This window comes from Melozone crissalis, unplaced genomic scaffold (genome assembly GCF_028551555.1).
Source record: "Melozone crissalis strain CALT ecotype California unplaced genomic scaffold, PUWL_Pcris_2 ptg000027l_1, whole genome shotgun sequence".
NCBI classification, from domain to species: domain Eukaryota; kingdom Metazoa; phylum Chordata; class Aves; order Passeriformes; family Passerellidae; genus Melozone; species Melozone crissalis.
The window spans coordinates 73,540,307-73,567,744 of record NW_026535805.1 but is presented as its reverse complement, the minus strand read 5'-3'; the positions used below and the strand labels follow the sequence as shown (position 1 = coordinate 73,567,744).

Here is a 27,438-nt window from a genome sequence, read left to right as displayed (position 1 = left end):
GTTTTGCTGCTGCTGTGTGTATATATAGATGTTTGATATCTTTCAAGAAAATAATATGCTACACAAAAGTTAAAATTACAATGAAACACAAGCATAAAAGCAAAATGAAAAGCCTACTGAAGTAACAGAAGTAGCCATTAACTGCCAAGAAACATTCATTAATGGATTACAAAACTGGCCCAACTGCTCAAAACCAAAATAACTGCTCAAACCAAAACTAAAAACGTTTTATAGCTAATGAGACTTATATGTGAATTGATATGGCTACTTGCTACAGTGCTCAGACACATCTCACAAGAAAGCCTGTCTGCTTTTAGAAGGGGGCTCTGGTAGGACAGAGAGAGAAGGGAGCAGACATTTCTTGTTCAGTAATGCTTTCATCATGCAGTGTCTAAATGACCCCACTGGGGCAGGGGTGAGGGTGTGTGTATAAAGCTGAAGATGCACACATCCAACCCAACAATCCAGAAGCTCCAGCTGAATTTACTGGTGCAGGAATGCTTTGTTTAGCTATAATACTCATAAATCTCTGATACATTTATCATGCATCAAGTTTAACACATGTATTACTTATAATACAATATATTTACTTCTACAAAAGCGTAAATACATTGCAGGTGGTTTTCTTTTTAGTTTGACATCATTCAGAGTCTTCAAGTATTGCAATATTCTTTCAGACAAAAAAAAGGGGAGATCAAGGCCAAGTAATTAACCAGTAATCCCAAGAGTACTGTAAAGAAGAGAGTCAATTCTCAACAAGTTAAATCTCTGAATTTCACACAAATGGGAAGCCAAGTTAAAGAGGGTAAGGTCCACCTACGTGAAGCACTAGAACCTCAGTTGGGAAAAATTTACAGTGCTTTTTATAACTAAAGGGAACACACAACTGAATTACATACACACCCCTTACCAGCACAGATCAGACTACAGCCTCAAGCATTTCACCAAAATGAAATAGTTATTCTGAATCTGAATTCAAAGTTCACATCAAAAAACACTGTAGAGAAATTCTGTGACAGAACTGGAGAATGAACACTGCCTTGAATTATATTTTTAACTCTATGACCCTCCTCTTCTTGAGACCAAATTTCCCACATCATATTTTAACATGTGCAGTGTATGAAGCACAACAGTGTCCTTAATTACATAAATATTACAGAACAGTCCACACTGCACATTAGGATGAGTATACCTACACTGTAAATTACGATGAGACATTTCCTTATGACTTTTTAGTTAGCACAGAATCAAGCCAGTATTGTAACAAAACCCCTGACTACACTTCAGAAAAGGAGTTACCTCATTATCTGTTCCCACATCCAACATCACTGGTAGACACTGATAAGGTTTTACTCCTCCACATGCTGTATAAAGTGCCAGTTTACCAACAGGAATGCCCATTCCATAACAGCCAAGATCTCCAAGCCCAAGAATACGTTCACCATCAGTCACCACAATAGCCTGGAGGAAGAAATGAAGGCATTGTAAAAATCACTTTCTTGTTTTTATGTACCAAGTATTCCATTATTTTCTTACCATAATTTTTTATTTTACATGTATAAACTGTAACAGGTGCAATTAAATCAACAGTATAACAAAAGCAAAAAATTGTTTTATTATATTTTACTGTGGTTTTGTTACACTATTTTAGACCCTTGCTTCACTCTAAATGGGGCTTTCACGTAAAACTTTTAAGAATACACAAGGGATTTAGTATTTAGTATTACATTACAAGAGAACTGGTATTGTTCCCTCTCACATTTTTCTGTCAACAGCATGAAAACAGAATAGGAAGGGAAAGGAAGTTATCCACAAAAAAAGAAGAACCACAAACTCCTGGGTTTTGTCATGTCTGTTTTCAGCAGAACCAGAGCCAGTCACTCCTACTGGCCTTTGTCATGGCTGTCTACAAGTACCTGGTTCTTACCCTTCAAAGATCTATGTCTTCCTCCCTTGAGTAAATAACACACTCCATCATACCTACACATATCAGGAAGCACATGTTCTCATTGACAGAAATATAATAATTTAGTAATCCCCAAAAACTGTCTATGCTAATAAGAAATTTCATAATAAAGGAGAGAAGTGCTCAGTATGGCAAACAGCTGACAACACAATAATTTTCTTGTCATACTCAGTAGCAAGCCATTTTAGTTGGAAATTAAAGGGTTTTTTTAAGAGAGATCATGAAGCACTGTAAGTGGAGAACTATTACTTAAACTCTAGAGCGTGGTTGCCAAGAATCGTGTGGGGTCTCTACCCTTGGAGATACTCAAAACTCAAAGGCTGGACATAGTCCTGAGTAACCAGTCCTAGCTGACCTCGTTTGAGCAGGAGGATGGCCTAGATAAGCACCTTCCTACCTCAACCATTCTCTGATTTCCTGATATGCAGAAAAAGCATTCAGGGTGTTTTTTTACATAATATTCAATGCAATTGACCAATTATCAGTAAAGGACACCTACAGCTAAAAAAGTGTTTAAATGCCTCAAACTTTGGCTATAATAGCATTCTTTCTATTGAAAAAATGAATTAAGAAATCACCAAAATCTAAACTGATAAAAAGCTCATAAAAATATTTTAACCAATTCATCTTGGGTACAAAACAGCATCAGCTTTGTTACGCACCTAAAACTTTACTTACCTTGATGACACTTTCTGGCCAGGATTTAAGCATTGTAGCAATGTGACCCCGGTCATGGATAGAAATAAAAAGACCTCTGCAAATAAAAAAGTACTTTTCATATAAACAGGTAACTAAATAATTCTAAATCAATATAATAGAAATAAAGTAAGTATAACTGAATAAAATAATACATTAAACCTATGCAAATGTGTTTCTAACATACATACATTCAGTTCAATAGTAGAGCTTAATTTTGTATGAAAAAGTAAACCAATCATCTGCATTTAGAAGTCAGAGAATAAGTAACTCAGCAAAGCTTTACTGAGCAGAGAGAACCTGTAAGAGTCCTTTCTGAAACCAATGCACTCAGCCCTTGGTCTGTTCCAATGTGTTCATTTGTTGTCCCTCCTCACAAAATTAGTTCCTCCTATGACAGCAATCACTACTGCCCCTGCAGTCCTAATATTCACAAACAAGAATAGGCCAAAGCTTTAAGCTGTGAACAAAACCTGAAATAAGTCAGATATTATCATTACATAAAACAAATCAGGAGCATTGAATTATGTGTTTGGAAAACAGCCTCCCTATTTCTTTAGATTGTCATTTTGTATCCACTCAGAGTTCATTTAATTCAACTTCTTATCTACTTTTTTCATGTGAGATGGTAGAAAAATGCCACCTCTCAAAACCCTTGAATGCACTTAAATGCAATCTCTCAAAATCTACAAAGGAAGCATCAAGGAAGAAGCCCACGCCAAAGATGCATTCTTGTAATTACACTTTGCATTACTAAGTATAAGGCATCATCTTCTAGAATTATTCTAAAGCATGTCCTGTTGCCCATTTAAAAAATTTTAAACCTAAACTTAGAGAAAATTATTGAAAAAATAATTGAAATCTAAGTCTACCAGAATGTGACCTCATATTCATACAAGTGGGTCTTATAGGTCTAAATAATATAATAAATCAAGAAAATGCTTATCAGCTATGACTGCACATATACCAACTCAAGCAAAAAATCTCCTGCAGTGTTAAATGCATACTAACCAAGACAGAAAAATTAGTCCAAACATTATATTAAATCTCATATGTTTAAATATTTCAAACATATTACATTATATGTTTGTATATAAATTATCATGCCATTTATATTTTAATATTGAATTTTGTAATTCATATTTAAGTGTCTTTTTCCTTCTTTGATGTCAAAAATATGCAACTGAAATTCCTTTTTATTTGGGACAAAAAGCAATGTGAGCTACGTTGTGATGAACCAAAGTATTTCATTTTACGCATTTTTCCCTAGAAGAAATTCTCTCATCCTGGCATTTCTAATTCATTCTCCTTCTGTGTCCATTTCCCATGCTCAGAACTAACACACACAGGCTGGATATTAAAGTATCTTAGTTGTTTCTTAATAATGTTTCTTACTCTCGGTTGTTGCATCCGTCAGTAAATTAATTTCTCCATCCCAGTGGAGGCAACAGGTCTTCAGGGACAGGAAGGTTAATTTAATCACACTTTTGAAAAGTTCTGGTATTTACTGCACACAAGCATATCTATTTGTGAGCCATCTACCTGAAAAAAGATGTCCCTTAACAACGAAATCCACAAAACAGCAAAGAAAAATACATAATGCTTCCTTTCTGATGTATTGTACCATGCATCATTTTATAAAACAGCCTGTGAACTGTTAAATCATAAAGTGCATCTTATCAAAATTGCTAGCCTCAAGAGACAGCTGTGACAGAGTGTGAAAGCAAGCAAAGAATGCTGGAAGAAAGCAATCTTGTGGGATCACTCCTCTCCTTGTCTCCATTCTCCAATTTACACCAACCCAATAGATTTGTGTTAAATGAAGCAAGATTTTGTATTGATTTTGTAAAGAGTCAGAGCCCAGCCCAGTGTGCCTAAATGCCCTCTTCCTTGCAAGCTAGGGAGAGAGGTCACCATGGAATAAATTCCCCAGCAAAGGAAAATAAAGGCAGGGTGGCTGCTCCAGAAGGAATTTTGTTAGAACATTTGTAAGGACCTTTGAATAAGTATTGAGAGCGTATTTCAAAAATCTGTTCAAGCAGGATCAGATTCAAGCCACAAAGGCAAATAGAAGCTGAAGTGTAAATAGTGATGTCAAAAGCATTCCACTCTCCTCTTTCTTCCTCTCCCTCCATTATTTCTGTAGTTTAGTAAGACATTTCTGGATACATTGGCCTGACCAGGAAGATGCTCTTAAATTTAAGGGAACAGAATAAGAGAGATTATTTTTTTTTCTTCTTTTATCTGGATCTCTTTTAGTTATCTTTCATTTCTTTAACTAAAGCACTTTTCTTCTGTAAGGTGCTCTCTGCAGGTAGATACACAAGGTTGGTAAGAGGAACCCTGACTCACAAAGGTGTCAGCCACAAGAATACTCAGCTGGTATTACTGGGACTGAATTCACTGGCAAGTCTACCTGCAGAAAGCCATCAAAAGGTAGCATTACATGTGGTTTTCTTTTCTTTTCCATGAGGTCGTGCTATAGCTAGGGAAATTAACAACTGCATACGTTTATTTTAAGTGGGATAGGGCTGAAAAGCTGAAAAGGTAGCCAGCAATTTGGCTACCTAGCAGACATTATAGTTATTTTGGAGCTATCACAGCACAGCTACAAGAAGAATGAAGCATGGGGCAAGCTAGATGATTTAAATGGGATTCAGTTCTACACGGATTTCAGTCTGGAAATATGACTGAATTATCCATTTTAGTATAATGTTAATGATAAAAATAAGCACTATCATGCCAGTGATGCACACCCTGCTCTGCTGGATGAGGAAAAGATGGCCTGCAGGATGTGCACTTGCACTTGTCTGACAAAGCACTTCAGGATGGGGCTGCTAAAGCAGATGCACAAGTAATACATACAATCACACGGACAAGTAATACATACAATCACATGGAGAAAGAAGCAAGACACAGGGAAAATATTATGGGGAATAATATGCTGTTTGTTTTTCAGTGTGCACATATTCACATTTCTAAGAAGAAGAGCAACTCATGGGGAAGCAGGATTAAGTTCTCTTGCACACATTTTCAGAGCAGTCCAGGCTGGCAAGCTCACTGGAAAAGCAACTGTAGGTTTTACAGCACAGTGTGGTCCTTTCTATTTTAATTGGTATCTCAGTTATACATAGTATCTTTTCTTGCAAGGCAAGAAGGCCAATCACCAAAACTGCGAGTTAAAACTGTTCTGAAGCTTGCAGCCTCAGATCAGTGTTCTAATTAATGTGCTCATTTTGAACATGGCACAGTGCAGATTTTCTAGCCTAAGCACATATGATAGAACTTGCCTAAGCACATTTGCAGAAGTGCTCATCTGGAACCAGTTTTCCCCAGTGAGCCCCCAGCTCAGGACTGGCTGATACCAGCCCAGCCAAAGCAAGCACTGCTAGTGACACCCACTGCAGCTAGCCAGAAAATGTATGAAACTACAGCAGAGGAATAATTGACAAAGAAGTAACTATGCCTCCTTTCTTCTCATCACACCAGCAGTAAGATTGAAGAGTAAGGGGGGGAGCCCACATGAGGACATCAAGATCCTCTCAACAAAGGGTGGATCTATTTTGGGTCACTGAGCTCACTACACTGCAGCAAATTTTACCAGTTATGTGGAGGTCATTCTACAGGACATGATTTGGGTCTGTTTTATTAAAATTCTCATCTATGAGAACAAAGTCAACAGAATTAAATGGAGCATTTGTTTATTATGTTTCAAGGAAGCAATGATCTACCAGCAATGTATTTGTCTATTTTCTATTAAAGAACAGTTTAGGAAAATGTGTCATTGTAACAGAATAATCCTTTCTTTCCTCTTCTTATAACAACAGGAGGCAATCTTAACATGTCTCAGAAAATGCCAAACATGTTTAATGGAAAGAAGTTCAGACTTTTCTCACAACCCTACATATTCAAGACTGTTATTTAAATTATGAACTGTACATAGAGTTACAGTAGAGGTGACTTCACTTCCCCAGGCAGGCCAAACCAAAAAGCCCAATAATAATAACAAAAAAAAAAAAAAAAAAAAAAAAACAAAAAAAAAAAACAAGAAAAAAAAACCACCAAAAAAAAACCCCAAAGAAATTAAAAAAAAAAATCTCAGGGGCAAGACAAAGTTTATTTCTCATATTTCTCAGCCTAGACTCTTCGACTCTTCCAAGCTTCTGCACTTGGTATGAAACAGGTAAACCACTTCTACTTCCCTAGTCCCCACTGAAATTCCCTTGTATTTTTAAAATCATAAAAAGCAATACAATACAAACTTTGTACTAGGAATTAAGAGTACTTAGATCCTCCCCAAAGAACATTCTGCTCTTTTTTCACCACAATTCCAATTGTGACTGTTTAATGTGGTCTCATTTCTTCATATAAAATATCCTCAATGTTTTCATTACACCTTACCATAGCAAGTTCCTTTGCATTGCAAGACCACTGAGGCCTATTAAATACAAGAGATGGGCTGATTTAAGAAATGCAGCTGTTGACAGCTTTGTTTATTTTCTTTACCTTTCCTTTTGTACAGGGATGAATTTCATTACTTTGCAATACACTAATATGTTTTTGAATACATAAAATAGCTGATGCTGAAATAGCAGCTGCTACTGAGTGTCAGCCTGAATTCATCTGTGTTAAAGAAACCTGGGCTTTACATATTCTAGATGTGGCACACTCAAATGATATTTAAACAGAAAAATTTGTAAGAAGCAAAATAAAGACTAAAACTAAAAAATCAAAAATAGGACAGGAGCATTAAGAGAACAGTAGGTACTGCTAAAACCTCTGAAAGTGTGGAGCAAGATGTAGCTCATAAAAAAGTAAATTCTACCAGCATATGAATGACAATGAGGGTAAGATACTAATCCTAAAAACACAAAAGTTTATAAGTATCATGTGTTATTTCATTCTTAGTGTTTGGTTTTGTAAATGACTACTGATTATAAAATTTATTTTGTAGAAGACATCAAATACTCTGAAAGAGATGCTAACATCTGCCAACTCTACTTTTTTATACATAAAAGAATAACAAAAGCCTCCTGTATTTTTATAGCGACTCAAATGCCCAATTTGGCATAAGAGTGTAGGGAAATTATTAAAATACAGAAAAACATAGTCTTCATAATCCCTGTAAATGGGAAATGCTTATGTCAAGGGGTCTGAACAGTCTATCTTCAGCTACAGGAGCAAACCAGCATTAAGTTTTATTTTAAGAATCTCTTCTGAAAAACACTGTTTCGTGACAGTCTTTTATCCAGTGTTGGCAGCCTCTTCTTTCCCATGCCCAAGTCCATCAAAGCTGCTCATCAATCCCTATTAGTGAGTGCCATGCTTCAATAGTCACTACAGTTAAAAATAACATCTACAGAGAAGAGAGAAGTACATTTTGGACCACTTACAGAACCATACAGTATCCAACATGAATTAGCCTTTAAAACAGGAAAGTGATAAAGTTAACCAGAAAGACAGCAGCTGTAAGCCTGGCATTTGAAAATACGGCCTCAGGGGAATGAAGTTTCAGAAAAGAAAGGAAAAGATTAGGAGAAATAGAAGGTACATAACTCTAGTGACACAAAGATTCAGATGCTAGGAAAATCTTTTCGTACAAATGCTAAAACATTATTTAAAAATAAATTATAATGATAAAAAAATTAAAAATACAACTGGGGTAGATAGCTACTTAAGATTATAATTTTTCTAATGCAAGCCCCAGTGAGTTGCAGCGCTCTGATGCTGCCAGAAGTGAATATAGTACCCACACTGCACTCAAGCCTACCCAAGATCTTCAACCAGAGTCCATGGCTCTGCCTTGTTTCTTTGACAAAAGACAATGGACACTGTGTGATTCACAGAGACTGATCCAAGGGGCACTCGGTCAGAAGAGCTGGTTCAAACAACCCCATAGGTTCCAGGAACTTCCACATACAATTCCTTCTGCCCACATCTTGGGTTTATTCAGAAAACCAACCTCAGGTCTCAGCACATTCCCTCTTCCGCCTCAAGTGGGATTAGGGAAGCAGGGAACCAGGGGCTGCTATTCCACAATTTGCAACATAGTGAGTTATGTAACTTGCTGTAACACTCCTGATAAACCTGCAGCAAGGCCAGATCACAGACATTGCCCCATCTGCCCTTCTGCACCTGAAACAGGCTCCAGAGCTTGCATACAGCAGATATTTTCTAAATTGTAACACAAGAGAGTGGGTGACAGTGAAAAAAAAATTAGAAGCTGCCCATAGCAGTACAGACTGAAGGCAAATGACAAAGGAGAAGAGACAAAATCTGCATCAGTCCTGTCTTACTACTTTTCTCCAAAAGGTCTGGACTTTTCCAGCTCCTTGAGATTCTTGCTACCAAGAATTATGAGTTTGAACATACACAGATTTTTGTAAAAAACATCTTTTTTCTTGAAACATGTTGCTTTTACTCTGTAAAATGCCCACCAGATAGGCTCCAGAAGTGGGCAAAGAAGTCAAGGCTTTGGTACCATAAAAAGCAATGCAATGAAGCAACCCAACCTCGACTGCTCTCATTAACCCCCAAAAAATTATATTGTGAAAATAATTGGAGTAACACCATTACAAGCCTTGCACTGGAAAACTTTAGAACCAATTTTACATGGTACCAAGAATAATCACAACTTGACACTTGACTAATAATCAAAAAATCTCTAGTTAATTTTGGAAACCATAATGTTCACCTCAAACTACACTAAAAATACTTCATAGCAAAAACTTCGTGGACTTAGTCATTGCAGACATTTTGCATTACTCATATAAAATACTCTTTACTGTATATCTAGATATCTAACACTGTTTTTCATTTAGTGCCTCACCTCCTCTACTTGCACAGCGTTTCGTGGTCTGAATGTCCAAACTAATGATGCATACTTCTCATACAGAAAAAGACTAAATCAAATAATATCTTTATAGTCACTCCTTAAAACATGAATTTATTGATTTTACTATATTCCTAAAGTACCACTAATCTAGGCAATCAGCTTTTATGTATTGCTGCTTAACCACACAGCAGCAATTCAATGGGATGTGTTTGCTTGCAAAGGAAAAGGCAGATTGCAAAATACTATGGTTTAAGCACTGGAGCTCTTTTGCTCCAGAAGCTACTTAAATTCCTCTGACAGTTGCTCAATAAATAACTTAATTACTTACACTCTAATGGGCACAAATAGAAGTATTTGAAGACCGTGAATGACAGAACAGTTTACCAGAGCCAGACTCATTCATATTTAAGACAAAAAATAACCTACTGTTCTGTTTCAATAGTTATCATGTTTGTATTATTTTATGCAAATGTTAACTGCGTAGAAAGCCATGAACATCATGTTGCAATGCTGGTGATGCTTTTCTAAAAAAACCCAACTTTTAAATGCTACTTAAACTGTGAAATACTCAAACAAGTGAGATCACTGTCCTTATTTACTTCAACAACTTGTGCTGCCTTGGCTCATTGGAACATGGAAAATTTCCTGTATTTAGACAATAACATCCTTTAAGGCCTGTTAACTGACCTTTAAATCACCATAATTTGCTCTCAGTAACTATTAACCAGGACAAAAGTGAAAACTTACTAAAAATTGCTTATTCTTATGGCATATCCTACCCAACTTCAATGAAAAAGTTACTTCTGAAATGAGACACCATCTTCCATTAGTAGAGCTGGCTCTAACTGCTGAAAATGAACACTCTGAAAAAGTATAAATCTCCCTCTACCATCTGCACATTTTTAAAAATGCAAACAAGCTGATGAGCAGAGCTATTTCTGCACTTACTTCCTGTTAAATTTACTGCATGAATGAATGTATGACACAGACCAAATTTTTAGTACTGTGTTCAATAACAACTTTTAACATGGGGAAAACAGCTGCAGGTCCAGCTCTATCTCAGATAGAGAAACTGAGAAGCAGCATGATTATTCTTAAGACTTATGTAATCTGATGTTAACAAAGTTCCAACACACCAGTTGTTTTCTGAAATTCACTCACAGAAGAAGTATTAATATTTTTCCAGAAAAACCCAGGACATATATATTACCTATACAAAGCGGTTTTAATCATAGGAATCAAATATATTTAAGAAAAAAGTAATGGTTTTCTGTCTCAATAAAAATTACTAGAAGCCTTTATCATAAAATTTGAGAAAATAATTATAACAGATGGAACCCCAAGGAAACATTTTGGGCATTAAAAATCTGTAATATATCTGGCCATTGTGCTAAAAATTAACCTCATCCATCAGAGACAAATAGCCTTATACTTTCCTTCCTTTTAATAAAAATTCAGTCGTGACCCCAGATAAAGATTTTCATTTAATGAAGTCAGAATCAACATTTTGGGGAAAAGACACAGCATGCAACGATCTCAGCTAACACAACCTGATATTGCTGATCTTCACTACACACATACAGGAAACAAAGCACAGGATACAGAAAGGACCTAGAGAGGAGTCACAGCCAGTGCTCTGGGTGATGGGGTATTCAAATATCATCATCTAGCAGTCACAACAGAAGCGTTTCTGAAACGTCACTAGGGAGCTTCCAGCCTCCTCAAGGGAATCAAAGGCTCAAATCCAGTGTCAGAAAGCACACAAGATTTTCTGAGGACATTGCCTTTGGAAGCCTACATGGCATATTTTATGCCATCTTTCAAAGACGACATTTGTTTCACTGCAAGACAATGAACAAACCATTCACCAAATGACTGGCATTACAACCACCCTCATGAAGAATTCCATTTCAATGCAAGAACTGGAGCATTGCTACATTCCACGTTAAGTGGCAAAGTAAAAGTAGAAATAGGCACATTGCTTGCAGAATAAGGCAAAACGGAAATCTTTTTCAATACACTATTTTCTTGAGAATGACAAGTTCCCCATACTCAGATACTACTTATTCATGAAAAAAAACAATATTTGAACAGAATGCAAGCCATGTTCCATATTTTCATTGCCAGAGGCAAATATCTATGAGTCATGTTTAAGAAGCTCCTTTTGGATGACCAAGGGAAACTCTCAGACATACTGTTGCCTAAAACAGGCTGTATGAATAACCTGACCCTTAACATACAGTGCAGCAAGCCTGTACATTCATTTGTGCTTTCAATAAATCTAAAGAACACTAAGAGAAAAATTAAAAGCAACCAAAAATACCCCCTGATACATTAAAATTGTCATAATATTGTGAACTTTTGAAATGGAAATGTGCTGCTGTGTCTCTGTAAGCTGCATTACAGCTTCATCTCAGGAACAGGAAGCTCTTCCTTTAGGTGGAAAATTCCACCAGAATGACAAAAAAATAGTTAATTTCAGTATACTGGAGTCCTAAAATGAACATGTGAGAGCCCCTAAACTCCCTTCTTTTTTAAGACTAAACAAAAACTCATGTTAAAAGTAGTCACTTTGGAAATTAAGAAGCAAAAATGTGAACTTGCTTTTGACCATCTTTGTGCTAAAGGCATCGGTTCTAATTCAGTAAAAATTGAAGCTTGTTCTTTTTTTGTGTGTTTCTCAGTAAATGTTTCCCTTATTTCTGCCAGTTGATTTAAGCCTTCTATATCACTGTCTGCCTTCAGCTGGAAATCCTTGCTTTTCTTACAATAACAAATTGCTTTGTTTGGTTCATGCACGTTTATCTATTTGATCTATGCTCCCAGCAGGCTCTTACCCACCATTTTCTAAAAGACAGTGAATTTCATGTGTGTGGCTTAATCACCCAACAGTCATTAGCCAAAAAGCAGAACTGACATTCAGTGCCATGAATTAATTGAAAGAGCAGTGGTCAGGATGTCAGATGCCTCACAAACCTTTCTCCACACAGCTGCAAATTACATGATGTTACTGCTACTCTACAATAGATTCAGTAATGTTATTCTGACCGAGTATTTTTAAGTATATTATAATTAACGCTGCTGACATTTTTAATTCAGCTGTGCCCATAAGAAAACAACTTTATGCAGCTGTAAAACTTTGCTAAAAAGGGATGGAAGCATCTTGCAAGAAATAAAAGGGTCCACTTCTATTCCAAAACTTTTTTTTCTTGTCTTTTCCAGAAGCCTCCTATGCATATGGCTCTCCCAAATGTAGTATGTAAAAAGTTCCTGGACCAAAACATCTAGCTATAAATACAGAGAAACACAAGATGTATTAAAACACACAATCATCCCATTTGTTATGCTCTTAAAGGCTGAAAATATTTATACTTTGTCTTCACTTTTGATTTTTCATTTTTCATTTTAAGACATTACTATCTCTTTAGAAAGCTTGTGTTGGAAATGCAACAATGAGACAGTGTTGGACTGCTGAGTAATGACAGCATTTTGAACAGAGAAGCTGCTGAATGGGGAAGCAGGGGATTTGGGTGGTGCCAAAGAACGTGCAACAAATGTACAGAAAATGAGAGCTGGAGAAACTCCAGTGTAAGCACACCCCTAAAGGAAAACATCCTCTGGGCATGGGCTGGGATATATACAGAATAAGCTAATAAAGCAGTGTAATGCTTCTAAATCACTGACAGCTCATTTGAATACTACTGGTACCTTGTTTTGCAGTATCAGATGATAACGTCAGGAATTACTGGGGACATGGAAAACTCTTTGCATAGAAGGACAGAGTAGGATTCCTCTATCTCAAAGAAGATCTGAATATTAAAAAAAATTCTGCACTAGATGTTTATCAGTCAAATATAGCAGTTCTCTGCTACGAGCTCATGTTACCAATGCAAAAATCCCTGCTGCTGGTGATACCTAATTGTAAACACACACAGCAACACCATTTATTTTTCATCCCATTGGTATCTGGAAGGAAGCTCTTTCCCCTCCCTAGCATAGCCCTAGGAAGGGAGAAAGATACCCACACATTCTTCTTGGGAAGAGTACTTCCCAAGCAATGAATTGCAAGGTGTTTGTTTTCTGTCACAGTTGTCTGTTTATTCATGTGACACAAACTGCTGCTGTCTGGGTTGTCCTAAATGAGTACTAGAATGGTCAGAATCCCAGTCCATGGAGATGGATATAACATGCAAACTACTTTAAAGAGCAAGCTACAACTTCAGGGCTGTCCCAGAGCCACTCAGGGCAGAAGGGAGGCAACTGTACCTATCATTCTGTACAAAAGGAAGGATGGAGAAACATCATATGCAGACACTGCATGGGATTTGATAGGCTGTCCTTGAAAAGGTATTCAACTAAGGAAAGCTAAAGTTCTCTTATTGAAAGGAAATGACTCTTAAGATTTGTTTTGGATGTCAAATGATGTTGACAATTAGGAAACTAAAAATCTGTCAGTTTTACAGAGGCTGTTTCATGAGGGGAAAATTTTAGTAGATAAATATGGCTTGTATAGAGTCCGACAGAGCTAATAAATAGACCTCTCCTGTACTGTATGACCTGATACTGTAGTGTTGCCAGTGGAATCCTTGGCCACGTAAAGGTGTGAAATTGAAATAAAATCTCTGCTCCTAAAGTACATCTCATTAAGGAATATATTGCTTTGGGAAATTGGGGAGCTTGTAACCAGAAGGCAGGCATAGAGTCAAAATCTCCCTAAAACTCCAGGAAAATAGGAAGACATTGAAGAGTAACATGGTTATACATTGATACAAGTAGTAGTTGCTGATATGAAACTGTAACATGCCAAAATAATACCTTATTTTAAAATGCAGATACATGGTTTATTTGTTGCAAAGGATATAGCCTACCTTTTATGCGGTATTGGCACTAGAAAGAAAAGATTAGTCAGAGTAAAGACATTTCACTTGGGATCATGTACTTTTTGTCCAGTCTTTTGCACGTAGATCCACAAGATGACTGTTTTAGTAAAGGGAACAAGAAGGTTCTAATAAATACTGCATTACTTACTGTCACACAAACTGTCTTTCCCATTTAGTGAAAAGCATCTGTATGAAACTTCTTTGTTTCAGAGGACTGTCTTAGTAGGATATAATGAAATAAGAAAGATAATCACATGCCAAAATCCACAGAAATAAGTTCCCATTAGCTCAAAGTGCAGATGCCTTTGAAAAGATAAATTTGAGTCCCCCAAATTTGTGGAGAAGGGACAACATTCAGTTCTAACCTCACACAACAAATAGTAGAAATTATTAAAAAATAACAGTACAAGCCAAATGAGGACAGGGATCCCCTGGAAACATCCAGAACTCTGTGAAGGAAGTGAACAAGGGAACAGAAAGGCATGGCCAGTATTTTAATTTTGGCCCTCTTGCTCAGAAACCACCAAGGATGTCTGTAGAAGAGCACTGAGTCTTGCTAGCCGTCTTCCTTAGAAGACTGTGTTAAGAATGACCAAACAATGACTGCTGCCAAACATTTTGAGAGTTATGTTTTGAGAAGGGATGGCCTCATTTCCTCCTGCTCACAGCCAAGATGTACTCCATCCAGAAAAAACAGAGCAATGCACCTACAAACTTAGGTCTGAAAGCCAGAAATTCCATGCTTGTGATGTGCTTTAGGATAAAGCTTTTATGACTGTGATCAAAAGTCCCTGAAATATTACCTGCAGAAGAAATCATGTATGAAGTTTACGAGAACAGGAAGAGGCTAATAATAGATAAAGCTCCAACTCAGACAAGACTAAATGGAAGAACAGCTCCAAGTGCTACTTCTGTAAGTACCACCCCCTCCAAGTACTGTAGGTTATACCTACATGCAAGCACCAAGTACCTACAAAAACCACGGAGGATGTTATATTTCATACTGCTAGGTCAGCACTACCTACTCTCACTTTGGCACAGGCTAATCATTCATGATTTTATCCTGAGGTGAAAGTTTAATAAAAAGATAAAAATTTACACTGTACTTAAATGGTGAAACATATTGCCAAAATATTATGAAAAACCATGAATTTAACAGTTCTAGAGAGACCTGATGACTACATGCATATAAACGGAAGAATATCATTGTTTTCAAAAATCAAGAACAGAACTTTTTTTCCTCCAATAACTTCTTACATGAGAAACTGGCTTAATATTTACAAAGCACTCTATGACCAAAATGAGACCCACTGACATCTGTGCAAGATCATCACACCTTTCTCTGCAGCACCATTACTGTCTGCTGACAGAACAAGTTAAATATATGTTGGGAACAATCCAGTCTACAAGACATTCCAGGAGAAAAGAGGAGTTCAACACTCTGCTAATTCTCCTGTTCCAGCTTTTCAGAGCAGAGCAAATATTTTGCTGGGAAGATTCTATTAGTCTTACCTTCAAGCCACAGAAGCAACAGAATGCTAAGCAAAGTTTTAGCTTGATGAAAGTAAAAGCAGATCAGAATCATGCCAGAAAGTAAAATTACTGGATGCAATGAACTCAATGGAAAGCCTATACACAGGGAGAAAAAAAAAGGAAAGAGAAAAAAGTTGCCTGGAATATGTCAACAGTTGTCATCTTCACAAAAGACAAAAGTGAAAAATGACCAAAATGTATTCCAAAATTCCTTGGTGAGAGATTGCAACTGGCATCATCATAAGGCTCTAGAAGCCATTAAGCACAAGGTTGTCTAAAATTAGAAGAAATGCTACAGGTATACTAACTCTCTGTTGAAATGCTACAAAATAATTTGCCTCTGAAACCAGATCCTTCTGTAGAACAGAATTCCAACAGTTTATTTTCAAAGAAACATTTTGCTGTTCTTTATGCCTTAATTGCAAAATATTTTGATTGCATATGCTGTCCTAACAGTCAAGATCTTACAAGAGATCAGTTAAAATGCCTGCACATTTCCTTTTTCCCACTTACAGATTAAAATTCTATATAGTTTTCAGAGAAGAAAATACTAGGAAAAATAACTGTGAAACTAGTGCTTTGTTACATCTTTTAATATAATTTTATGTTACAAAATAACCACATCTAACTAAATGAAGATACTAATAAAATCCCTAAATAGATATATGTATACAAATATATGCTTATTTAGGGGAGGAAAAAACATCTAGATGTGCTGAAAGAAAACCTAAGGGAGCTGTTATACTGGTGAAGAAGTAACCAGAAATGTCTGAAATAAATCCAGACATTCTAGTAGTCTCAATCAAGACATCACCACAGATCTGAAGGAGAGACAGAGTCTCAAAAAACTTCCAGGAACTGAACTTTCTTGGCTCATATGACCATGGAGTACTTGAAAAGTTTCTGGCCTCTACTAACCAAATCTGGTTTTTGAAGAGACTGGGATGCCACAGACATCCACTGAAATTAAGAAAAATAATTCCAATAAAAGCCTCCTTAAAAACCACAAAAAGATTATTAAATGTATCAAGGGATCAACCTTGTGCTGGCAAGCAGACTGCAACTTCTGATGCCAAGGTCTAACATTTTGTATGTTCTGTCACAGAAAATAAATATTGCCCCATTCTCTATTTCTTTTCTTTATTAAAAAGTGATGCTATCTTACAGCTGGCAATCTCAGCATGTAAATATTTGTCAACAAAAAAGAACTCACATTTGCAACATTTGCATTCAATATCGTGCATCTGAATCATTGTAAATGTAAATATATAAAATAAATGTAAATAAATACATTCTTTTTGAGAAACATAAGGAAAGGGTTAAGTCTCAAATTTGTATGTGCTGAGTGACTACACACTTTAGTAAGGAGCAAATCTGGTAAACAATTTCAAAGCTAACATACTTTGCCTTTTAAGAGACTCCACCAGACCCAACAGAGCTGCTTTAAAAATGGTTCCTAGTCAGCCTGATAGTCTGTGCCTGCATTGGGAAATTGTTTCAGAGAACTCTGCCGTGCCTGTGTAACTGCATCAGCTTCTCAGGCTTGCTCTGATCATATTCTGATTGAAATGGCTTTTCCTTCTAGGAATGGCAATATATAAACAGTCACCTAACATTTTAACAACGTCCAAAGTCTTCAGCATAGCAGTACTTGGCAATTATACCTCCCTTCTCTGAATGCTGAGTTTACACAAGAATCTAAAACTCCTGGGTGTTCTCTATACAATGTAAAAAGTTGATTTTGGATTCTTACAGGAAATTTCCATTGAGCTTTCCCATATTTATTCTTGTTGGATGAAAGAACTGTTGTATTTCAGAAATCTATTTACAGAAATAGATTCTTTCTTGGTAAGTAATCAAAAGCTGTCATATCTATGTACATGCCTTGTGCAACTGAAGAATTTTTTCTTTAGGAATTTAAATGATGGAGAGAAGCTCTGAACCCAGAAGTGATCTAATAGAGATTCTGAGATAACGTTTTTAATGATAGCATGAGCATTACAATAGAAGCAGAACCTCACTATATTCCTAGCATAAGTAACCTTCTATCTGTACAGATCCAAATTCCTTCTCTGACCAACTCTCTGAAGGATTCTTTCTTCCCTCATCCCCCTCAACAGTTAGGAAGAAGACCATACAGACTGGTCTTCTAAATTATGTTTACATAACAATGTGGTGTAGGTAGGTGCATGTTACAGATCTGCTATCAGATCTGTACTGTTTACTTCTATAATAATACTCTTCATTAAACTGGTGGACTTAAAGCTGAATATTCAGAGTAAGTAATGCAATCTTGACTTGAGTCTCAATAGTTGATTATTATAGAAAAATGTCAATTATACAGATGAGCTTCCAACCAGTGAGTCAAGTTACTTTGCAGCTGGTTCACTTGAGAAATTATGCTTAATCAGATGGTCAGCTGGTCAGCCACAAATGTTTATTCTAAAATTATGAACTATTGCTTCAGGATGAAAACCTTTTCCTGAGCCAGAGTCCTTCTGTGACTGTAAGCACATCATGTGAGCCCATAAAGTCTTCTAAAAACACTAAGGGAGTCACAGAAGATGATCTCATTTAATGATTCCATGAGAAACCTACTTTTTCAACTCTAAATTAATTTTGCTGTTCCTTGCCTCAAGAGATAACTTGCAAGCCAGGCACTTCAAACTCATTTCACAAGGTAAAGAAGTATAACTGAATATTGGAAAACATCCTTACAGACATAAACTAAATGACACCGCTTTACAAACTTTTTTGTAGATAAATATGTTCTGCAGCAAATGAGTAATTTTAAACTCATTTACCTCCAAGTCTGTTTCTAACAGGATCTGTATTAAACTATGAAATAGCAAACAGTGGGAAGAGGCAATATTAAAAAATATTCTGAAATAAAAAACCATTGTGAAATAAAAACAGTCACTTCTCTGTAAAAACAGCATATTCATATGAGTCAGAATAAAGCAGATACAGACAGTTCTTACAGTGAGAATACTTTTTTTTCAAGGTATGATCAGATTATACCTTGTTCCTTGATCGCAACTTCTTGAAAAAAAAAATCCATCAAAATTGTAAGATGATATAGCCTGGACTAAATCTTACATCTTTTACTCCTTTTCTCCTGCAGAATATTAAATTTGATGTTTATATTTTCTTCTCCATCCATCTCATGAAGAATGATGCTTATGAGGTATGCTGGTATATGAGGCTTAATGCTAACTAAGGGATGGTCTAGAATGCAAATTTAAACTAAATTATATTGGTTGCTTTGCATAGTTGGTTGGAATAATCTAGAAAATCTTTTTCTCAAGGAAAAAACCCTATCTCCAATGGTGCAGTGGAAGAATGCATTGTGGGTATTTTCTTAAGCAGGAAAGAGTTTGTTTAAAGATCATAGAACCACAGAATGGTTTGGATTGTAAGGGACCTTAAAGATCATTTCATTCCAACCCTGCTATAAAGGAGACATTGAGGTGCTGGAACACATCCAGAGAAGGGCAAAAGAGGTGATGAAGGCTCTGGAGCACAAGTTGTGGGAGGAGTGGCTGAGGGAATTGGGGTTGTTTAGCCCTGAGGCTAATGTTAGACCTTGGCATCAGGGTAACCTTATCACCCTGCCTTATCAACTGCCTGAAAGGAGGTTGTAGCCAGGCAGGGGTTGGACTCTTCTGGCAGGCAATGAATGACAGGATAAGAGGAAATAGTCTCAAGCTCTGCCAGGTAGTTTCAGGTTGGACATCAAGAAGAATTCTTCACTGAAAAGATGGTTAAGCATTGGAACAGGCTGTCCAGGGAGAGGGTGGAGTCACCATCCTGGGAAGTGTTCAAGAAATGTGCTATGGTTTAGCTGACATGGTGGTTTTCAGTCAAAAATTGGGCTCAATGACCTTGGAGGTCTTTTGGAAACTTAACAATTCCATGACTCTAATTAAACTGGGTGTTTTTCTCCACAGATGCTTCACACATCTGGGAGAAAGGGAAAAGTACATCCACGGGCAGAGGTGCTCCTTGTGAAATATTTTGTATGCAAAGAATATCAAAATGAGGAGTAATGAGACCAGTGTAAGCAAAGACCTAATTTCCAGACACATTTAGCACTTCCTGGAAGGCCAATAAAATCACCATGGTGGCAAATACGGGAGCAGAAAAAGGAGATGAGTTCTCTTACTAAGGGAGGCACCTAAAAGCCACAGATCATTACATAGGTTTAAATAAGGATTCTTGAGGTATTTTTGAACTTTTTAATATGCACAGAAGTGGGAATTCTTGTTTTCTGCAGTCGACCAGATGGTCCTGACTCATTATATCAGTCACAAGGCCAAAATGATTCTCACATTAAGGACAAAACCTTGAAGCCATAAATCTCTCTGAAATATCTCCTGCTGAGGAATTTGTAAGCAGTCATTTGTTCCCTTACATCTTGAAAGCTTCTTACTTTTGATCAATGCCTTCACTGTAAAAAACCTATTTCTGTTAACAGCTATAGCTCATTTGTCTCCTTCTTTGCCAGAAAATTCTGCAGAAGGCTCCAAGGTGTTGTTCCAGTTTGCACATGAAGGCAGTGACATACACAATGTTCTCAAACAGCAACTCACACTCGGTGAGTTCATGTTCAAGAGGCAGAGTGAAACAGAAGTGTCCATCCTTCTTTCATACCATTTCCTCATCATTTTATAAATACATATATTGTACACAGAATAAAAACACTCCAGTAACCAACCTATGAAGAAAGAAATCATTAAGCAGTGAAACAGGCACTTTGATGATTTGTGATAATTTTTAAGATATCAGTAGATACATATATAATGCATTCTTAGTTTGTACACATATTGTTTGAACACATTTATATATATATGTGTGTGTATGTATAAAATACCAATTACATGAATATTTATACAGGAAAACGTCTATGCTTTTCAAGTTTCTAAAACAAAACTAAAACTAAAGTTCCATTCTTCTCCTGTCTTCTTCTAATATGCAGCTAGGATTCTAAAACAATATAATAGTAACACTATACAGTATAATACAGTACATATACTATACAATTTAATAGCTATAATCGGTCAATAAGATTAAAAATATACTCATATTTTAATGCAAATCAACCAACCCTTTGCCTTCTTAATGCAGATAAGAAATGCACAAATTATTGCTTAATGTAGACCAAAAGTGTAGCTTGGATGATCTCAATTACTGCAGTTTTGGCTTACATGCAGCTGTTAGAAAACCCTTACAGAAATCTGCCAAGAGGAATATAAGATTCAATTACTTTTATTTAAAGTATAAACTCACATACCTTGGCCTCCGGAATGCTAAACCATATTGTTGGCAAGCCAGCCCCACAGTGGGAGTATAAACAATAGGCATGAACTTTTCAATGTCAGAAGCCAGCACTTTATAGAACAGCTTTTCATTTCGGTCCTGAAGACTCATTAGCAGCATGTATCTGTGGAGAATTACATAAAATTAGACAGACATCAAGGGAACATATAAAGTAGATTTAGAAATAGATTTGGTGTTTGGAAAGTTAAAATTATGTTTGTTCTGTAACAGCCTCTGTCTTATTGAAAGTATTCAAATTCCTCCTAGTCTTAACAGCACAAATGGTTCAGACACAAAATATAACAAACTGGTTGACACAGAGAACCTGAAGCCATCACAAAATTGTCAAACTCTACATACTCAGGAAGATAATCCCTCTCAGGTATAAAACACTGTACTACAATTGAGGATTTAGTCTGTCAGAACCTTATCTGTGTATATCAGTTGTTCCACTTGAAATGAGACCAGCATTGAATATAACTTAAGTTTACTCACTTGCCCAAAGAACACAGAAGTAAAAACATTAAGCTTTGCATGCTCTTTCCTAGATAGAAATTTATCTTAAATCCAGACTAATACTTCAAATAAATACTGAAAAACAAAGCTTTTGAAAACAAAGCAGACACACATGGCCTCTCATCCCCTAAGTCTATGTTTGACTTGAAATCTGCAATGTTATATTTCCTAACTAAAACAAATTTTGAGGAAGTTCTATATTTATTTAAAAAGAAAACCAATGAGAAAAAAAGAACCATATAAATAAGACTGAAAGAAAGTTCATGTTTAGCTTGAACTACTTTTTACTACCATCACACTTACATTGCATAATTACATTACTGTTTCAAGATACCAATCAGGAACCCAAATGCCAGGGCTGAGTGTCACAAATTATATCAGTCTATGAGAGACTTCACGTTATACCAGTTCACATAGGTATGACTGTCACTTTGTGAACACTTAAAATTTAGAAATTTGGTGATCTTACACCTTACCTGTCTATTCACTAGTTTTAGCAATGTTAAGTATTCCTGTAAAAAATAAGTAGTCTTATATACCAATGGGATAATATAAAATCTTTAACTTGCGTATACAATTTATGTAGGGTTTTTTTAAATTTGCAATGGATTACTAATTACTTATACTCAAAAAGTTTAGTATGCCCACCATTTTATTACACAAGTGTTGAAGATACGTATAAAACACATTCCTTCCAAAAGCCTAGATATTTGTGTACTTAACTATTATTAATATGAACTTTCCTTCTGCACACCTTGGCATCACGTGCCTCAATAAAATCCAATTCATTCTTTAGGAAGACACAAATATAGTCAGGTAACCAAAGAGCAACTTAGTAAATCTGAATGCATTCCATTCAAGTTTAGCTTGCCTATCCCTGTCTATCAGGGAAGCACTCCTTTTGGGATCTGTTCTGTAAACCTTTAATCAGCACTAGAGACAAGGCAAGTGAAACCAGTTTGGCAGTTGGTGACTTTAATGAGGTGACATATGTGAGACAAAACAATATCCCTGCCTTTATGTCATGAAGGGTATTTTAGACCCTAAACAGATAAAGATCTAGAAACCAAAAGCTGCAGTTTCTCTAAATACCATCACCATGAGGCAGCTGGAACCACCTTCCATTACACACATTAGCTTTGAAGGTTCTCCAAGGTTAAATTACATCCTGCTCTTGTAATTCTCAGCTACAAATATTCATACATACACGCTAATTTTCTTTCATATTATTACGTTTCCCTAGAGCCTTTCACTTTCCCAGTATTTCATTATGATATAGCATATATTGCAATGTCCTTGAATTCTCAGAGCATTTTCTTTATTAAAACCTTTCTCCTGAGGATGGACTATCCCAACATTTATCCTGAAATACAAGTTCTTGCACATGTAGTTGTAAATACACATGAAGACTTTCCTTTTGTTTCTGTAGAACATTTAAAGTGACGTTAGAGAACATCATGCATATTTTTGGCCCTCACTCTATACTGGACATTTCAACACCATGTGAGCCACAGCACCATTCCTAAGCAGTTGCTGGAGGGTTTTTTGGGGTTTTTTAAATCAATTTCTTTTAAAATGAGGAGTAGCTTAAGAGTACAAAATACCTTTTCATCATCATTTCTTATTACTCAGATCAAGCCCAGATTTTAAACAGGGTAAAGAAATCTTTCACAAAAGAAACTAAAAGCTTAGCAAAAGGCTTCCTCGGGGCTTCAAAGGAAAAACCTGCAGTTTTAACCATTTGTTAAAACTCTCCATTTCTACTGTAGTACAGCGTTAAACTGGGGGTTTATTTTCTTATTTGTTTTTATCATGCCACTTTTCTATTCATGATATACTAAAGAACTTGCAAAAGGACTAACTGCATCCTACTTATATTTTCAAATATTACATATTTGAAAATATAAGAAATACTATTATAAAGTGAAAAACATTTCTAGGAAAGTGCAATTTTTTTCAGGCTTTTTCAATGGCAGGTATATGTCTTCCTTCTCAGCACTGCAATTTGCTTAGTTAAGGGCATCAAATTTCTCAAAAATTCTTTCTAAAGGGAAAACCAAAAATGCTTCATATTCAGTGAAGGGTTGTTTATAATGCATTAGACAACAAGTATGCATCTTTTAGCAACACCCAAGTATCCACACAACTAAAAGCATGAAGTGCCTTTCAGCATTGTGTTTAAAAATATATTTAAAATTCAGTATTTAATGGAATCTTTTACTGAAACCCATATTTAATCGAAAACATAATGAAAACAAATAATAAAACAGTGAAAACAATCACTTGTGCTATAAAAAGGGAGAAAAGTATTGTCTGTCCTTGGACAAGGAGTCTTGAATGAAGATTTCAGAGAAAAGTTTCAGAGGACAAAAACCAAGGTCTGGCAAGTCAGACAGAGGAAACTGCCAAGCATTCAAATTTCAGCATGTCACTCTTCTCCCCTGGCCTTTACTTCACCTAAGAATGTATCATACTATGGAGGGAATGAAATACAGTAGCAACAAAAGGATGTAACCCACATATCATCCAAAATCCAAAAGAAAACTGATATAAATATCAGAAAGTTACTGATAATTCTTAGGATAACTGGCCCAACTATTGCTGGCATACACTTTACAAGGCCAAATGGAGAGGTGAAAATAGAACAAATCCCACTTTTGTTTTACTCTTATCTTGAAAAATATGAGAGTAAACAAAGAAGGTGGGAGGAAAGGCTATTATTTTTAACCTGTGGAAGACACTTAGCTCTATTACTCTGCTTCATCAGTATTTATATAAAAATTCATTAAAAAGAGAGAACCTTAAGAAAAAAACAAAATAAGACCATCTTCTCTGGAAAAGCAATTTGATGGCCCCTCTCTAATGTTAACACATCTATTATAACATTTTACAGCGTGACTCTTTGAAGAAAGAAAAGCTCAGGCAGAAGATGTCACCGTGCCAGGAGCAACAATTTTAGTATCAATACGGAGCAAGAAGAAAAACAATTAAGAACATACAGGGGAGAAAAAAATAAATTATTTGCAGAATCCATCACAGCTTTTCCAAATTAAGCTGGAGGAATAGTATTTTTTCCTCTTACTGGTGTCGTTTTTGCCAAGCATACCAGGCAATTGACTTGCTGCTGTTCCACATTCATTTTGTATATGAACTCTTGGTATTTCAGAGTACAACAGTTTCATGCTACAAGTTCACAAAGGCATTTCAGCAGTGCCAAAACATGTCATGCCATGGCACTAGCTAGCAACTTAGCTTTATGAATTAACATACACCCTATTTCCAAGCAAAACCAGGCCCATCTTGCCAGTGTAAAATGCTGCCATACACAGCATTTATGTCTCATCAGATGATTCCTTTCTGTCTAAGGTATTTAACAGCTTCCACTACTGCAATATCTAAACGCCTGTACTTAATCTGTGGTATTTGGACATAAAACACACAAGTACACACCTACTGCCAAGCTCCAGAAGGAAGACAACAGCCTCCCCTCACCTCTTTTCAATAACTGGTTCTATGGGAGCAAAGACTATACCAGATGCATACTGCAAGAAGCATGGGAGTTTTCCTGAATTTAGGACATCTATACTCAGTAGAAGACAATAACTGCATGCTCTTATGCAAGATTGTCCTTGAGCACCTGCCTTTACAGGGAGCCCCTGAGATTTCAAGTTCCAGTTAAAACAGCCAAAACTTCTGACATTCTTCATCAGTGAAGAGATTCAAGGAATAATTGTGTCAGGATCACATCCACTCTTCTTTAAAATTCTTTGATAGGATTATAAATATAGGAGACCAGAGTTCACATATTGCCTTAAGGACTGAGCTCACCACATGTAATGCACATGCTCTGCAAGCAGGCTCTTTACTGACATACTCCAATGAAATTGTCAGACAAACACCCCTGCAAGTCACATTTTGCACACGCAGATTTTTGCACATGCAGATTTTTGTACTCTCAATTCACAAACAAATTTTATCTACAAAGGAGCCCAAGATGTCAATGTTTACAATCTTAAAAGGAATTATCTTCTTCATGCAAATGTTACCAAGTCTTTTCATCAGTGGTCTCAAATGCAGACTTCTGCATGTAACAGTGTTATTTTGCTAAAAAAATAGAGAAAACATCGCAGCTATATAAAACCCCAGTAATACATGAGGATAATATTTTTTTATCAAAACACAACATGACATGAATAGTCAGTTGAGATCTGCTGGGTGTTCAGACAGAGTATAAATATGATTTCTTAAAGAAAAAATTCCACTTGGGGGGTACTTGTGGATTTATATCATTTGATATTCTTAAGGGATGACCTAACTTAATTTGCGCAATTTGCCTCAATGCAAGATTATCCCTGAGAATTTATTTCTTAACTACTATGGACGTGAGTTATGAAAGCATACATTAGCTGAGATTGGAAAAGAGATTGCCTCATCTGATCCCCTCCTCAAAGCAGAGACAACTAGAGCAGTTTGCCCAGGACCATGTTCAGTCAGGTTTGGAATCACTCCCATGGATGGAGATCCCACCACAGCTTCTCCAGCATTACAAATGGGGCCACAACATTTATTCACACTGTAAGGGGAAGGAGAAGATTCAAATATTTGAACCATTACAAAATTACAGCTGAGAAAATAGCACAGACACGCATCACAGAAAAAACCTGAAAAATAAACACAGCTATTCACTTTTTTTGGATGCTAATTACTAAAACCTTATTTGAAGTATTCTGACTAGTAGAATATTAGTGAGAAAAAAACCTAACTTGTAATAGTTTCAAGTTATTTCTGCAAATATTTCTCAGTTGAACTGCATCACTAAAACCAAATTAACAAGAATAAATTTGTGCTGCAAAGCTGCACAGTACAATATAACCTTTATACTAAAGCAGGCATTATAATAAAACTGGCTTTATAGTACAAAATGGCAAGCTACAGTCTAATGTTCAAGACACATGGATGGAATAACCTAACGTTAGCACTTCTGTTTTACAGATGTCTGGTCAAAGAGCAGGAAACAAATTTCTTCCTGACCCAACTATGTATTTGGCAAAGAGAAAATGCCAAAGAAAACTCATAGGTGGGAAATAATTACACCAAGTTTTTGTTTAATTAAGTCTTTACAGATCTTAATGTTGACAGGGGCAGTTTTGGAAGAATATTCTCTGAAGCAAATGTTTGTGGTTACATTTATTTATAACCACATTATATTTCATTATTGTTTTGTAATATTTTTGTCGATCATACATGGATTAGTTACACTTTAGAAAAATATTTCCTTCCCCACACCCAAGACAGACAGGTTTATCTTTCCTTATTTTTTGACACAATAAAGATAGCTGCAAAGTATTGCCACAATACTTGGAGATATTTATTTTTGTTTTATTATTCCCAGTACAATCAAAACTTCAGCATACAGCGTTGTACTGCAGTTCAAAAGGCACATCATTCAAAGTTTCAATACTCTGTCATTTAAAACTGATAGATTAATATTTTCTTTCTTCCTGAAGAAATTTTTCATTTTGGCAAAAAGCCACTTGAATATCCAGAATTTTTTGCTAACAAAAACCAAGAATTAAGATATTAAAATACTGCTATGCTGAATAGCTAGATCTGTGACATTCCATCTGTGATGTTTTGAGAAGCAGGAGTGTTTTTCTGCTATGACCTGAAGTAGGAGCAAAATTGTTTCCTAG

The 27,438-nt window shown here is 36.1% G+C and overlaps 1 protein-coding gene across 2 annotated transcripts in view; it reads right to left on the bottom strand.

Moving 5' to 3' along the window:
• The window catches only part of ME1 (malic enzyme 1), a 155,954-nt gene that overhangs the window by 88,465 nt on the left and 40,051 nt on the right, over positions 1–27,438 (bottom strand). For both annotated transcript variants that reach the window (XM_054280249.1, XM_054280250.1), the window contains exons 3-5: positions 21,204–21,353; positions 2,645–2,720; positions 1,300–1,461 (exon numbers count right to left, since the gene is read on the bottom strand). In XM_054280249.1, the coding sequence (XP_054136224.1) occupies positions 1,300–1,461; positions 2,645–2,720; positions 21,204–21,353 (388 nt within the window). The remainder of the gene's footprint in view (positions 1–1,299; positions 1,462–2,644; positions 2,721–21,203; positions 21,354–27,438) is intronic.